The sequence below is a fragment of the Podarcis liolepis genome, assembly GCF_965112155.1.
Source record: "Podarcis liolepis genome assembly, chromosome: 1".
Lineage (NCBI taxonomy): Eukaryota > Metazoa > Chordata > Lepidosauria > Squamata > Lacertidae > Podarcis > Podarcis liolepis.
This window is the reverse complement of record NC_139554.1, coordinates 8,711,134-8,726,539: the sequence shown is the minus strand read 5'-3', so window position 1 is coordinate 8,726,539 and position 15,406 is coordinate 8,711,134. Positions and strand designations below refer to the sequence as shown.

The window sequence follows — 15,406 nt, the reverse complement described above, 5'->3', positions numbered from 1 at the left end:
CTTATCTCTGTTGGCTATTTTTCTGAGTCATGCAGAGTGACAAAGCGGTTTCACCCTTGAAGAAGATGAAGTAGACTCCGTACTCAAGACATTGAAGACAACTCTTTGCTTGCAGGATGGCAACTATTGCAAGCAGTATCATTGTTATTGTTGTTTAGCCGTTTAGTCGTGTCCGACTCTTCGTGACCCCATGGACCAGAGCACGCCAGGCACTCCTGTCTTCCACTGCCTCCCGCAGTTTGGTCAGACTCATGCTGGTAGCTTCGAGAACACTATCAAAACCTTCTCGTCCTCTGTCGTCCTCTTCTCCTTGTGCCCTCCATCTTTCCAAACATCAGGGTCTTTTCCAGGGAGTCTTCTCTTCTCATAAGGTGGCCAAAGTATTGGCGCCTCAGCTTCAGGATCCGTCCTTCCAGTGAGCACTCAGGGCTGATTTCCTTCAGAATGGATAGGTTGGATCTTCTTGCAGTCCATGGGACTCTCAAGAGTCTCCTCCAGCACCATAATTCAAAAGCATCAGTTCTTCGGCGATCAGCCTTCTTTATGGTCCAGCAGTATCATGTGTATGTACTAAGTCCAGTGCAATGCATTTCACTCTCTTGAGCCCAAAAGAGGGCCTTCTTGCTTCTAAAACTCCACTGAAGCAATCCATAAATTGTAGTTTGTCTGTCCTCTCCAACTCCTCTGGGTGGCGGGTTCTTGGAGTCTCCACAGTCGGAAAAGCAATGGCAAGTCCCAACCTTCCTACCACTAACTAAGACACAGACATGCTCACTTTTAAAAGGGAGTTAACAAAGGCAATGATTCAGCGTTACTGTGACCTTAAACTGGAGTCCCAAGATTTTGCAGCCATTACACTCCATTCCATTGCATAGGTTTTATTTTCCCCCGGTACAATTTATTCTTTATAAAATGCATTTTCTACAAATACAGTACAAGTACTAACAGCACTCTAGAAAATGAGAACATCAGGCTGGGCCAGCCCAGGACACTTTGCCACTTCAGGCGAGACAGAAAACGCCAGCCCCCTGTCACGGCTGCTGCCTTCGCTTGAACCAGCTACAGAGGAGGCAGGAGTGTCAGGGGGCGTCCGAGAGTGAAGGAGACAGACACACTGGCAGTGATTGGCGGCAGAGGAGGCTGGATCTGCTGCCTGAGGCAACCACCTCACCTTGCCTCCTGAGTAGGCCAGCGCTGTTGAAATATACTCAGAGTCGAGAGTGGATTTCATGCTCTTTATTCAGCTCATAGTGGTGAGGAGGAATGGAAGTCCCCTCAAAGTATCTGCTTTATATACATTATTTACACAATGGGCTGCACGTGATTGGCTAATTCCGGAATTCTCCTGTAGGCCAATCAGGTTGTGGATTCACTTCCACCTGGAGCTGGATTGGGTGGCTCCTGCAGACCAATCATACTGCTGCATTGTTCTAGGACCAATCAGACTGCTGCATTTTGGATCCTATTCAACTCAGTACAGTGGTGCCTCGCAAGACGAAATTAATTCGTTCTGCGAGTTTTTCCGCCTTGCGAATTTTTCGTCTTGCGAAGCACGGTCAAGTCGCAACTGCACCTCTTCAAGCGGTTTTAAGAAAAAGGAAACAAACTTGCAAGACGTTTTCATCTTGCGAAGCAAGCCCATAGGGAAATTCATCTTGCGAAGCAACTCAAAAACGAAAAACTTTCGTCTTGTGAGTTTTTCGTCTTCCGAGGCATTCATCTTGCGAGGTACCACTGTACATAACAGCTGACTTCAGTGGAGGCACTGGCGGAGGAAGAGGAGTGCAGGGGGAGCGCAATACCGGTGGGATGCCATTGTGGCTGCCCCCCTGCCCACACTGAGTGCCATGCCCCCAGGACACGCGCCAGCCCCACCCTGCCTGCTCTCTGCCCCCCGGTGCCGGAGCATGAAGCTCCACCACTGAGTGGAGGCATTTTGTTTCTTTTTTTCCTAAGAAATAAAAAGTAGACTTCAATCCTAAGGCTCCCTCGCACGATGAAGCGGTATATGTTGGGATACTGCCAGGGAGACAAAGTCTATCATGACTCCACGTCGTCTCCGTTGCGACCATCGATCTCCCGTAGATACAGTATCAGCAATTAGGGACACAAGCTCCAGAACTAGCTTGCCACATTCCAGAGCTGATGCACGCGCTGTTAAGGGTTTCAGAACTTACAGGGTTAAAGAGTTCTGAGTGACATTCTGAATGACGTCTCACATTCTTGAGGCGTGGTTACAGACACATTCGGGAGTGGTTTTACTCTGAGTGTTTCAGAGAGCGGGAGAGAAGATGTGTGCTCTCTCACCAGGAGATTTATGAGCTGTTTTACTGCACGAATAAAGTCTTGGAGATAAGCAAGACAGGCTGTGTCAAGTCTGAAATTATTACCAACACACTGCATTCGCTTCATGCTGCTGCGATCGCTCTGCTAACCGGCCAAGGAGAGGCAGAAGGACTTTTGGACTGGCACGGACAGTTAGCAAGCTGCGCAAGGGAAGCGTGCCAGGCTCCATTTTGGCTCTCTTGGCCCTCTTGGCCGGCATACGCTCTATAGGCAGAATTCACACAGCGAAAGATGCACGCAGGAGTGCATTATTTACAAGTTTATTCAGCGTTGGTCAGAACAAAGAAAACATGACTGCCAGCTTCAGTGTCTCAGACACAGAGAGAGAAATGAAAGCATAGACACAACAGAAACATCCTGTGAACAGGAAATACGCAGGCTGTGACACAAACATCCTGCTCCCTTTTAAGGTGGAACGGAAATATCCTAACAGTACAGTCTATAGAAGGCTGTACTACGGAACTTTTCTGAAGATGAAGACGCTAATTCAGACCAAACGCTCTGAAGCCAGAGACACACAAGAGGTCTCCATTTAAACTTCCGGTTACCAAGAAGACCAAACTTTAATAAAGAATGGGGAAAGAACTATAATTTATCTTGGAGACCACTGTAAGCAGATGCCAACCTTAGCAGGATTGCAATAACACCTGTAATGTAGCAAGCACTATGGAGACAGTGATGTTATATAAAATATAGATTATTTGGAAAGATGCAGCAGAAAAGGTTTAATTAAAAGGTCACATGGAGGGGAGGTGGGAAGTCCAGAGATTCGGAGGAATCTGTAAATGTGGATGTGAATGGGCGGGGAATAAATAATAAGTTGCTGCTGCTACTGCTGTTATATACTTGTAAAATCAAATAAAAACTATTTTTAAAAATAAAAATAAAATAAACTCCCGGTTACCTTTTTTACTTCCTGGAAGCCGTCCTCTAGGATTTGAACCAACTGCTGTTTCTTCAAGGGTACGTCTGGGGGAGATACATAGAAGAGATATTCCAGCATCTTCCTGTAGTTTCTAGATTGGGAAGGTGGGAATAAGAGGGGGGGAGAACACCTCTAGTACTGGGCGCAAGAATGCTCAGGGGCATTAAGTGTCTCGGGGTACCGAGCACACCACACAAGTTTGCATATGATTTGCATATAAAATGAATGCTTTCGGGAAATTAACAAAGAAGGTGGATAGTGTCCCAGCAGCATTGCACTTGCAACCAACATACTTTTTGAAAACAAAGTTTTAAAAGAGAGGGGCAAAGAGGCATGAGATGTGGAGCTTGCTGCTAAAGCGCCTGCTCATGAGACAACCTCCCCCACTCTCCTGTCTCCAGCTGTGGTCTAAACCACTGAGCCTCTTGCCGATCGGAAGGTCGGCGGTTCCAGACCCTGTGATGGGGTGAGCTCCCGTTGCTCTGTCCCAGCTCCTGCCAACCTAGCAGTTCAAAAGCACACCAGTGCAAGTAGATAAATAGGTACCGCTGTGGCGGGAAGGTAAACGGTGTTTCCATGTGCTCTGGTTTCCTTCACGGTGTCTTGTTGTGCCAGCAGTAGCTTAGTCATGCTGGCCACATGACCCAGAAAAGCTGTCTGCTGACAGATGCCGGCTCCCTTGGCTTGAGAAGTGAGATGAGTGCCGCAACCCCATAGTCGCCTTTGACTGGACTTAACCGTCCAGGTTACTTTACCTTTAACTTTACCTACCCTCTCCCTTGTTTGTCCCCAGCTTCTGGTACTCAAAGGTTTATTGTATCTGAAGCTGAAGATGCTGCCAGCTAAATTACCATGGCCAATACTGGCTGGCGAAACACTACTCATCTTGTGGGAGTACCGTGGTTTGTTGAAACCCGACATGTGACAAAGCATTAACACTGTGGGTGTTCATCCACCCCACTCACACATGAAAACAAAGACCACAACAGCCAACGACAAATGAATAACCACACCCTAGGCCAACCCCAACCTCTCTCACCACCAAAGGAACACAAGTGAACAGCAAAGAACCTGCACAAGCAATGCTGACACCAAACCCTACATATAGTAAGTAAAAGAGAAACATCGCCACCCGACCCCAACCCCACTCATCTTCCTCCCCTTTTCTTCCTAATGTCTCAACAAATGAAACTGATTTGTAAAAATGTTACATGGGGGGAAAACACGAGAGAGAGAGACATTGCACACACTTTTGTAAATCAAGAAAATCTGTAATAATAATAATAATAATAATAATAATAATAATAATAATAATATCTTTACTGTCATTGCCCCCTTCGGGGACAACGAAATTACTTATAATAATTTACTTATAATAATAATAAAAAAATAATAATAATAAAAAAAATAAAAGCAAAACACTGTGAGTGTTTATAAAGAAAAACAGCTTTGACAAGGGACTGTTTTGAGCAGGAAATTTGCATGCGGGGCTGCTTACTCCTTTCCCTGCTAACCAGGTTTCTCTGTAGCCAAAGGATGCAGACCAACTTTGAACTCGGTTTTAAAACTCTGGTTATAACAAGGGCACCTCACCTTTGGCCAGAATTTCCTATCCTGCTGTCTTACTCATCTGTAATTAAAAGAAAAAGGAAAACGCACTTACAAGAACTCATTTAAATCTTCTTTGTCCAGAAAGTGTTGAAACTTCTCTTCAAATTTCAGCCTCAGAATCCGGTTGTGCACCCGAATGACGCGATTCACTTTCACTCCTGTGATGCCATGGGTTTTGAAGTCCAAGGCGCAAAATCGGGATAGAATCAATTCGTAGCAGGAATTAAACCTGTGTTTAAGAAAACAGAGGACTTTGAGGCCGTTGACGGCTGAGGTATGTGCATCAATTGTGCACTGTAATACAATTTTTTAAAAATGTCAGTTTGTATGTCAATGGATGGCAAAACAGAAGAAAGACTTGTGCACAATAAGCCAATTGCAACGGAAGAGGAAATACTGAATGAAATTGCAAATTAACGTTGGAACAGATTGAGACAGATTAGTGAATGGTTTTGATGACTGAATTATGCGTTGTTTTGTGATATGCTGTAATTGTGCTGCATTTTGATGTATCTTAATTTATTTTTATAGATTTCTAATTGTCGTTTTAAGAAGCTTTGTAGGAAGCCATTTCACAAACAGAAATAAAAATGAACGAATTAAGAATGTGGGCTTTGTGGTTCATTCTGTCTATTCCTCCCATCTGGAACAGAATTGTTTTTGAGTGTTTCTAGATGTTTAAATTACTTTATCTTCTCTGTGTGTACTTAGAGACTTCTGTGGAAATATGAAGAGGTGTAAGAATTAACCTTTCAAAAATATATATCAAGGTTTCAAAAAACAGTATCTCAAAACAGCTGTACCAGGCATCGCTGGGGGAGCCCTCTTCAAAACGGGTGTTTCCCACTGTTTCCAGTTCAGTCAGCAAAAACTGCACAGCCAAACTACTGGCTTTCTTCTTCTTCTTGACTTCTCCCTGATACACGGCTTCAACTCTGCAACAAAAAGAGCAGGATCTGTCTTGGTTGGAAGGACCACAATAAATACAAGCTGGTCCTAAAAGATCTACATTGGCTCCTGGTAAAATTCTGAGAACCATTCAAAATGTTGGTGCTGACCTTTAAAGCCCTAAATGGCTTTGGCCCTGTATACCTGAAGGAGCTTTTGAATTATGGTGCTGGAGGAGACTCTTGAGAGTCCCATGGACTGCAAGAAGATCAAACCTATCCATTCTGAAGGAAATCAGCCCTGAGGGCTCACTGGAAGGACAGATCCTGAAGTTGAGGCTCTAATACTTTGGCCACCTCATGAGAAGAGAGGACTCCCTGGAAAAGACCCTGATGTTGGGAAAGATGGAGGGCACAAGGAGAAGGGGAAGACAGAGGACGAGATGGTGGGACAGTGTTCTCGAAGCTACCAGCATGAGTTTGACCAAACTGCGGGAGGCAGTGGAAGACAGGAGTGCCTGGCGTGCTCTGGTACATGGAGTCACGAAGAGTCGGACACAACTAAACAATAACAACCTGAAGGAGCGTCTCCACCCGCATCATCCAGCCCAGTACACTGAGGTCTAGCTCCGAGGGTCTTCTGGTGGTTCCCTCATTGTGAGAAGCGAAGTTACAGGGAACCAGGCAGAGGGCCTTCTCGGTAGTGGCACACACCCTGTGGAACGTGCTCCCATCAGATGTCAATGAAATAAACAACTATCTGACTTTTAGAAGACATCTGAAGGGAGCCCTGTATAGGAAAGTTTTTAATGCTCGGTGGTTAGTTGTGTTTTTAGATGACACGCAGATTTGCATAATGCTTGCAGCCATTTCATAAGAGGCAAGAAAAGTGAAGGAGGAGCTGAGGGAGGATTAAGGAGGAAGAGAAACCCCACCGTGCATTTCACCCCAGGTGTGGGCAGTGAGCACAAGACCTCCAAACCCAAAGCCTACTCAAACAGCCCTTGAACATTTCCTGAAACGCACGTACTCCTCTAGCTTTTTGCTCCAGAAATTCACTCTTCTTTTGAGGGCCTCCAGTTTATGCAGAAACCACTGCTCAAGGCTCGATTCCTCTGAGGCCTCATCCGGACTCTCAGCTTCCTCGTCGGATTTTTCGCAGCCTAAGTTTTGGCTCGAAATAGCTTTGCTCGCCTGTATCTTGCCAGAGGCCTGCAGTTCCACCAGTTCACGTTCCAGCTGTTGGAAAAGGAAACAATGAAAAGAAGTACATGAAAACGCTGCAGTCTTTAGGGCTGCACCATGCTTTATGCTTTAAGGACGCGGGTGGCGCTGTGGGTTAAACCACAGAGCCTAGGACTTGCCGATCGGAAGGTCGGCGGTTTGAATCCCTGTGATGGGGTGAGCTCCCGTTGCTTGGTCCCTGCTCCTGCCAACCTAGCAGTTCGAAAGCACGTCAAAGTGCGAGTAGATAAATAGGTACCACTCTGGCGGGAAGGTAAACGGCGTTTCCGTGCACTGTTCTGGTTCGCCAGAAGCGGTTTAGTCACGCTGGCCACATGACCCGGAAGCTGGGCGCCGGCTCCCTTGGCCAATAAAGCGAGATGAGCGCCACAACCCCAGAGTTGGTCACGACTGGACCTAAGGGTCAGGGGTCCCTTTACCTTTATGCTTTACGTTAAGCATGTCCTTTATTTTATTAAAAACCATACAAAGCACTGAACACTTCAGTGTTTGTTTGTTTTCTTTCAGAAGCAGCAACTGCACACTGGCTCAACCCAGTTTGGGAGCAAAACACACATCTCCACAAAATTATCCCATTGAAAAGTCTGCTCTTCCTTTCTCTCTGAAACAAGCAGTACCTTTGAGAGCAAATAGCAAATTGGAGGTGGGGGGGAGGAGAGATCTGTGGGGGAAAGTGTTGGAAGGAAAGAGTTAACATTGCCTCCTTCTTGCACTGTTGTTTTCTTCTGGATTGGGGCCCCCCGCTGGCTGGTTTTTTCCAGAACTATCAGGTGGCCAATGCTAAGCACGCTTCTTTTAAAAAAGAAAGTGTGCTTATCATAATATGCAGTTTGGCCTTTGATTTCCCAAGCCCAAAGACTGAGCAGCTTTCAGAAGAGCCACAAAGCCCATCTCTTTGAGATGGCCTTCGTATTGGAGAAAAGGTGGGGAAATTTCAGGGGAGTGGCTCAAATGTTCATTCTAGGGTGGGTGGGTGATGCTTTTGTTCAGCCGCCCTAACAACTAGGCAGGAACTGACAGGTTCAGAGCCAATTGGAGACAAAATCTGTGCTCACACTCCTGTTTACTGTGCAATCAACAGCATTTCCAGTGCCGGGTTTTCAATCTCACAATCTCACAACATGACCCAAAACTTTGTAGATAGTCATACCTCGGGTTACAGATGCTTCAGGTTGCGCATTTCTGGGGTATGAACGCGCTGAAACCTGGAAGTACCAGAACAGGTTAGTTCCAGGTTTCGGCGCTCGCGCATGCGCAGAGCCACTAAATCGCGCTTTGCGCATGCACAGAAACGCCAAATTGCAACCCATGCATGCACAGACGCGGCACTGCAGGTTGTGAAAGTGCCTCCCGCACGGATCACGTTCACAACCCAAGCGTCCACTGTACTGTTGGATACTGGCTTCTCAAACCAGTGTCACACCACTTGGGAGTCCTAAAATTTCTAACCAGCACAAACAGCTTTGCACAGGTTAAAGGCAGCCCCTGCTCTGTCACTTCTCCCTGGGGTGCACACAAACAGAAACTTAACTGAAGCCATGCTGACCTGAACGGGGGTGGGGGGAGGTCTGTGGAATGCGTGGCTGGGGTGCAAGGGGGGGAGACCCCTGCCCTCTAAGGCGGCAGTGTGAGCACACCTAAAATCCAAGCTCACTGCAACTAAAACCGCCAGTCCCAGAAGCAGGGCCCAACCCAAACACACTTGGCTGACGCCGCCAAGGGCCGTGCTTACGTTCTTGATGTTGTAGCTGAAATGCTTTATGCGGTCTTCCGGAAGCTTCTGCAGCTTGTGCTTCCTCTCTTTGAGCTTCTCGAGCTCCTCATTAAGCTGCCGCTGGGCGCTCTTGATGCGCATGTTGTAGAACATGACCTTTTTCATCACCATGGTCTTTGAAAGATAAAAGGGAAACCAAACGGGGGGAATGTGGAGGGAACAGTCATTGCGCAATGTCACAAAAACCCCCCATGGCAACCAAGATAATAAATAATAAAAATAAAAATAAAACAATTTATTTAGACCTCGCCCATCTTGCTGGGTTTCCCCAGTCACTCTGGGCGGCTTCCAACAGAATATCAAAATACAATAGTCTATTAAACATTAAAAGCTTCCCTAAACAGGGCTGCCTTCAGGTGTCTTCTAAAAGTCTGGTAGCCAGAAGGCCCTCGGCGCTGGTCCTCATTGTCCAGACAGAACAATGGGGGTGGAGACACTCCTTCAGGTATACAGGACCAAGGCCGTTTAGGGCTTTAAAGGACAGCATTATTAATTTATTATTTATACCCCGCCCATCTGGCTGAGTTTCCCCAGCCACTCTGGGCAGCTCTCAATCGAGTGTTAAAAACAATACATCATTAGATATTAAAAACTTCCCTAAACAGGGCTGCCTTCAGATGTCTTTTAAAAATAAGATAGCTGCTTATTTCCTTGACATCTGATGGGAGGGTGTTCCACAGGGCGGGCGGCACTACCGAGAAGGCCCTCTGTCTGGTTCCCTGTAACCTCACTTATCGCAATGAGGGAACTGCCAGAAGGCCCTCGGCGCTGGACCTCAGTGTCTGGGCTGAACGATGGGGGTGGAGACGCTCCTTCAGGTATACAGGACCCAAGGCCATTATTACTTCCAGATGTGGCAGGCTAGCCCAGCTGTGTTTGAGGTCCCTCCAGCTCGTTTTGGTTAGAAGAAGAGGAGGAGGAGTTTGGATTTGATATCCCGCTTTATCACTACCCTAAGGAGTCTCAAAGCGATTAACATTCTCCTTTTCCTTCCTTCCCCGCAAAAAACACTCTGTGAGGTGAGTGGGGCTGAGAGACTTCAAGAAGTGTGACTAGCCCAAGGTCACCCAGCAGCTGCATGTGGAGGAACGGAGACGCGAACCCGATTCACCAGATTACGAGACTACTGCTCTTAACCACTATGCCACACTGGTCCTGGAGCTCCACCTCAAAATCCTGCTCGGATGCCACTGGTCATACTGGAAGAGCTGAATTTTAGAAGGCCTATCGTTGTGAATCAAAGCAAACTCCCCCCTCCCCAAATCACACAGATGTATTACTGTCGGACATGCCAACCAGGTGATCCTATGTCTAATAAAGGCATGAGGGAGTCTCCACTGACCTCTGCCAGCTCCTTGATTTGTTTGGAAGATACATCGTACGTGTCGAGCCTCTGGAGCTGAGGGATGTGATACAGGACGTGCGTCGCGTAATTGCAAAGAAGGCAAACCGGATTGGGGTCGTACTGGGGGTCGTTCAGGCAGAGATCGACTAAACGAGGCAGCCTGGCCAAATTGGTTACTTCCTGTTGAGAAAAGCGGGGACAGCAAGATTGTATGCCTCCTAGCGCATCCCATATTCTGGGCGAGATCCAAGCGCGCCGACTCACTCGCACAACAGAAATCTGCTTCTCACTCCATCTCACGCTTCCAGCCCCACAAAATATGCTCAGTGGTGGTGGTGCATAGGGCGTCGCAGGAGGGAAGAGAAGTCTTTGCACTTTGTCACAATGAGTTGGATCTCGCCCCCTGCGTTTTATCTGCCAGAGAAATCTTGAAGGGGAAAAAGGATTGGGGGGGGGGGGGACTTCAGCCTCAAGGTGGATAAAAGTAAATGTTTTTTAAAAAAATAAATCAATAAAATTGGATTTTTAAATTTTAAATTGGATTTTTAAAATAAAATGCTTCTGGAGGAAAAGCTCCTGACACTGAGGTCCAGCTCCGAGGGCCTTCTGGCGGTTCCCTCACTGCGAGAGGCCAAGTTACAGGGAACCAGGCAGAGGGCCTTCTCGGTGGTGGCACCTGCCCTGTGGAACACCCTCCCACCAGATGTCAAAGAAATAAACAACTATCTGACGTTTAGAAGACATCTGAAGGCAGCCCTGTTTAGGGAAGTTTGTAATGACTGGTGTGTTTTTGGTTTTTTTAATTGACAGAATCATTTATTGGCCACGGTCTTTTTTACAACGGGGTGTTAAAATTAAATACGCAACAGGATACAGGAGAGCTACCGGAAGAGGCCTCCCTCACTGTGAAGAAGCCATGATGCTGGAGACACTGTCAAAGTCTATCTTCTCCACAATGTTCTTGGGCTTGATGCTCTCCTCCTGGTTGCAGATGAAGATGGTCTCAGGCTCCGTCTCTGTCCAGCCGTATTTGCTCATCCAAGACTTCAGCTGGTTGTCTGTGAGGTCGCCCAGCATCTTGGCCAGAAGCCAGCGGTCAATGTGCTGGTACGTGATCCCCACCACATGACAGATAAATTTCCTAACAGAGTCCTCAAAGCCAGTGATCCCATCCAGGAGATCCATGTTCTCATCTAGGGCTTGCCAGAAAGCCTGGAGTGGCAGGTCTCCAGCAGCTCACCCAGGTATAAGATCTGACGGATGGGTCTCTCCTCTTGATGACCCTGGTCAATCATGCACTTGCAAAGTGTGAAATCTGTGTGGGGCAGGTTGGTCAGAGCTTTCAGGAGGATCTGGGCAGTGAGTGTGGTTTGGAAGAGGGCAGGGTTAAACTGATACAGTTTGAGCACAGCCAGGTTGGCCTCCAGGTCATAGGCATTCTCCTTGGCTTGCGTCTCCACGTAGCGCTCTAGCGTGGCCAGATTCTCCGGGTTATACCTGTCGATGCCCTTCAGCAGCTTCCCCACATTCGCCCGCATCTGCTCGAAGAGCACCATGGCACGCGGAACCAGGAGCAGAGAAGGAGGTGGCGGAAGAGGAAGGGAAAGGACCGCCGTAATGACTGATGTTTTAATGTATTTTTTATTTCTTGTTGGAAACCGCCCAGAATGGCTGGGGAAACCCAGCCAGATCGGTGGGGTATAAGTAATAAATTATTATTATTATTATTATTATTATTATTATTATTACTGGCATCCATCTGTCTTGAGAGACAATGGAGTACATCTCGAGGGGTGAAGTCAAACCTCTGCGTTAGCAGCAGCGAAGTGACACACGCTGGACATGTTGGGATATTTCCGTTCCACCTTAAAAGGGAGCAGGATGTTTGTGTCAGAGCCTGCGTATTTCCTGTTCACAGGATGTTTATGTTTGCTATTGCTTTTGTTCTCTCTCTGTCGAAGACACTGTCGCAGGCAGTCATGTCTTTCTTTGTTCTGATCAACGCTGAATAAAAGCTTGTAAATAATGCTCTCCTGAGTGCGACTTCTGGCTGTGCATTATCTGCTGATAAGAGTGTGCACGAGCCCTGGAATGTGGCATGGTATTTTCAGGAAACTCGTGTCGCTAATAGCTCATACTGCGTGACTACGGGAGGTCGATGGATCATCCGGCAGCCGGCTTGGGGGCCATGATGGACTTTATCTCCCTGGCAGTATCCCAACAGGACACACGCCCGGGAAGTGTATGGAGGTCCTAGGCTACTCAGGTGACAAGGCCCTCCCTCTTGGCCTGGCTGAGGTGGTCCAAAGGAAAGCAGAGCAAGATATTTGACACCCACCTTGGCTCCCGAAGTACAAGGCGCCATCCAACCGTCTTGGGGATTCCACTCTGGATTTGCGTATGTTTACGTTTTAGCCCTACCTTCTCTCGAAGGTGTCTCACAAGGCAGCGGCATTTTAGGATCAGAGTTTCCCTTCTCCTAGATGGGCTCCCTTCCCAGGTGGACGAGCCCCACCTGCCCCTCACTTCCCTCTGCAGCACGTGCAGAAACTGCCTTCTTGACTGATGGACCCGCTATTGGTCTTGTCTGCTCAATCCGCCTGAGCCTGTCTTCACATGTAGGGGGAATCCCTAATTCACCAAGGGTTTGAGATCCATCAGCTCCCCTCACCTTGGTTAGGCAGCCAGTTGGAGACATTTCCTGGGGTGTGGTTGCCATCGCATGCTGACAGCTTCTAGGAGCCACAGGTGAGACCTCAGGGCAGCGTATGAATGAATTTTATTATTACGGTCACAGACCAGTTCCAGCTCACTTACAATATCAGGAAAATCATAAAACACAACAGGAATACATTGAATTGTAATTGGGTATAACAGAGACAATTCAGATATAGCAGCAGTTAAAAATATATATTAAAACTTGATCACTAAAATATAACCTAAAATTGTCATTTAAAACTTTAATCATTTTGGTAGTACAGCTTGTTCCCTAAGTTTTATGGAGTGTAGGGTAGTTTTATAGTGGCCGTGGCAAACTTAATATTAGCAACCTTGATGGTACCCGATTGCCTTTAAATGTTTTTAGGTACTCAAAATATTTGTAGATATTTTTTTTTTACGGCTAAAATATCTTTTGATTTTAGTTTAAATTTTATTTTTTAGTTTAAATCTTATTTTTTAGTTTAAATCTTATTTTTTAGTTTAAATCTTATTTTTTAGTTTAAATCTTATTTTTTAGTTTAAATCTTATTTTTTAAACATGTTGATGTTTGCTGCCCTGGGCTCTTTTGGGAGGAAGGGGTAGGACAGAAATGCCATACATGCAGTACATAAATAAATAAAGTAAGTAGGCAGGGATTTAGCCTGAGCACCATGCGCCCTGGCAGCCAGAATCCAGCACAGACCTTAAAGGATGATATTCGGTTGCCAGACAGATTTAATTTTTCTATATTTGCACTGGGATCCAAGCGATATCCTAAAAAAGAAGAAGAAAAAAATCACGTGTGACAGGGATTGTTCCTGTTCCTGCACTCTCTTCCTAGCTCCATTCCAAGGACTCTCAGCCAATTGTAATATGGGCGGATCAACACCATCCATTTAAAGCACATGCCACACCAATGGCTTCCCCCCAAAGAATCCTGGGAACTGTAGTCTGTCAAGGATGCTGGGCACTGTAGCTTCGTGAGCGTGGAACTACAGTTCCCAGGATTCTTTGGGAGAAGAGAGGCACTTTAGCTGTAGGGTGTGGATCTGCCCTATGAAAGGGCCTGTGCCAATGCACTGGAACAATACCTATCATATTGGCCTGAATGTAAGCTGCACTTTTTTCCAAATTCGGGCCCTGAAAAGTTAAAGTGCTGCTTATATTTGCAACCTTACTGCATGACCTTACTGCGCGGCTCTCCACTTCCCAAGGAAGCAGCCTGGGAGCGTGGAGCAGTGGCGCACCGCCTGCCCGCTGCTCCCAAGCCTCCCCTGGCACCGGGTTGGAGTGGTAGTGCTGGGAAATAAGCCTTGAATTTTAAAGGTGCAGTTTATTTGCAGGTGTAGCTTATATTCAGGCCACTTTGGTATCAGGTGCATGCCTGATGTATGTGCAACTCCCGCATCCTGCGCCGGGAAGAGTAGCTGTGTTTGCCCATGTTGCTGCATGGCAAACGAGTCTTGTTGCAGATTAGGTAAAGGTAAAGGGACCCCTGACCATTAGGTCCAGTTGTGACCGACTCTGGGGTTGCGGCGCTCATCTCACTTTAGTGGCCGAGGGAGCCGGCGTACAGCTTCCGGGTCATGTGGCCAGCATGACTAAGCCGCTTCTGGCGAACCAGAGCAGCGCACGGAAATGCCGTTTACCTTCCCACTGGAGTGGTACCTATTTATCTATTTGCACTTTGACGTGCTTTCAAACTGCTAGGTTGGCAGGAGAAGGGACCGAGCAACGGGAGCTCACCCCGTCTCAGGGATTCGAACCGCTGACCTTCTGATCGGCAAGTCCTAGGCTCTGTGGTTTAACCCACGGCGCCACCCGCGTCCCTTATTGCAGATTAAAGACTCACAAATTATTACATAAAGCTTTCGTGGACCACAATCCCCTACATTGGATGTGTTTTTTTATTTGATTCATTTCTTTATTGAATTCATATACCACCCTATACCTGCAGGTCTCAGGGCGGTTCACAGGGTGCATTTAAGTGCACTCCTCAGTACCTGCAGCCAAGGATCACACCACTGCCATATAAACTGGACTCTCATGCATCAAATGTCTTATGCCATAAGGCAGTTGTGAGTCTTCAAGGAGCCACCAAGACCAGGGCAGAACAACCCACAGACACTTCCGAAGCCCCGACAGGTGCAAAACAGAAGGAGTGTGAAGCATGCAACTTTCTTTTCATATCCAGTTTGAGAAACAACGTCCCTCACATTATTTCCGCTGGGACGGAGAATGCGCCAGCTTCACATTCTTCTAAGGCAGGGGTAGGGAGCTGGTTGTTGTTGAACTAAAACTCCCATCATCTGGCCAATTTGACTAGAGCCGATGAGAGACAGGAGTCCAGCAATGTTTGGTAAGAAGAATTCAGAAGAGTATTACGCAGAGCCCTTTAAAGACCATATACACTAAAACAAAAGCCATTTCCCATCGCTGGGGAGATGACGTTACGGGCTGGGAGCAAGCCCTCCCCACGTGTATGGGGCACGATAGCCCCTGCACCATTGGTTGATCTTCGGCCGCTTCAACCCAAGGCTGTCCAATCCAAACGGTCCGGGGGCGTGGCGCG

At 47.1% G+C, this 15,406-nt stretch overlaps 2 protein-coding genes across 5 annotated transcripts in view; both read right to left on the bottom strand.

Annotated features, from left to right (window-relative positions):
- LRRC9 (leucine rich repeat containing 9) overlaps window positions 1–15,406 on the bottom strand; it is a 70,037-nt gene that overhangs the window by 44,941 nt on the left and 9,690 nt on the right. For all 4 annotated transcript variants that reach the window (XM_083516956.1, XM_083516954.1, XM_083516953.1 and 1 more), the window contains 7 exons: window positions 13,538–13,608; window positions 10,131–10,313; window positions 8,747–8,902; window positions 6,800–7,008; window positions 5,686–5,817; window positions 4,935–5,111; window positions 3,251–3,362 (listed from right to left, as the gene is read on the bottom strand). In XM_083516956.1, the coding sequence (XP_083373082.1) occupies window positions 3,251–3,362; window positions 4,935–5,111; window positions 5,686–5,817; window positions 6,800–7,008; window positions 8,747–8,902; window positions 10,131–10,313; window positions 13,538–13,608 (1,040 nt within the window). The remainder of the gene's footprint in view (window positions 1–3,250; window positions 3,363–4,934; window positions 5,112–5,685; window positions 5,818–6,799; window positions 7,009–8,746; window positions 8,903–10,130; window positions 10,314–13,537; window positions 13,609–15,406) is intronic.
- On the bottom strand, window positions 10,921–11,740 carry LOC310714736 (eukaryotic translation initiation factor 3 subunit K-like). The gene is given in 2 exon segments (XM_083520343.1): window positions 10,921–11,350; window positions 11,353–11,740. Coding segments are annotated over 2 exon segments (654 nt in total). The 5' UTR covers window positions 11,690–11,740; the 3' UTR covers window positions 10,921–11,033.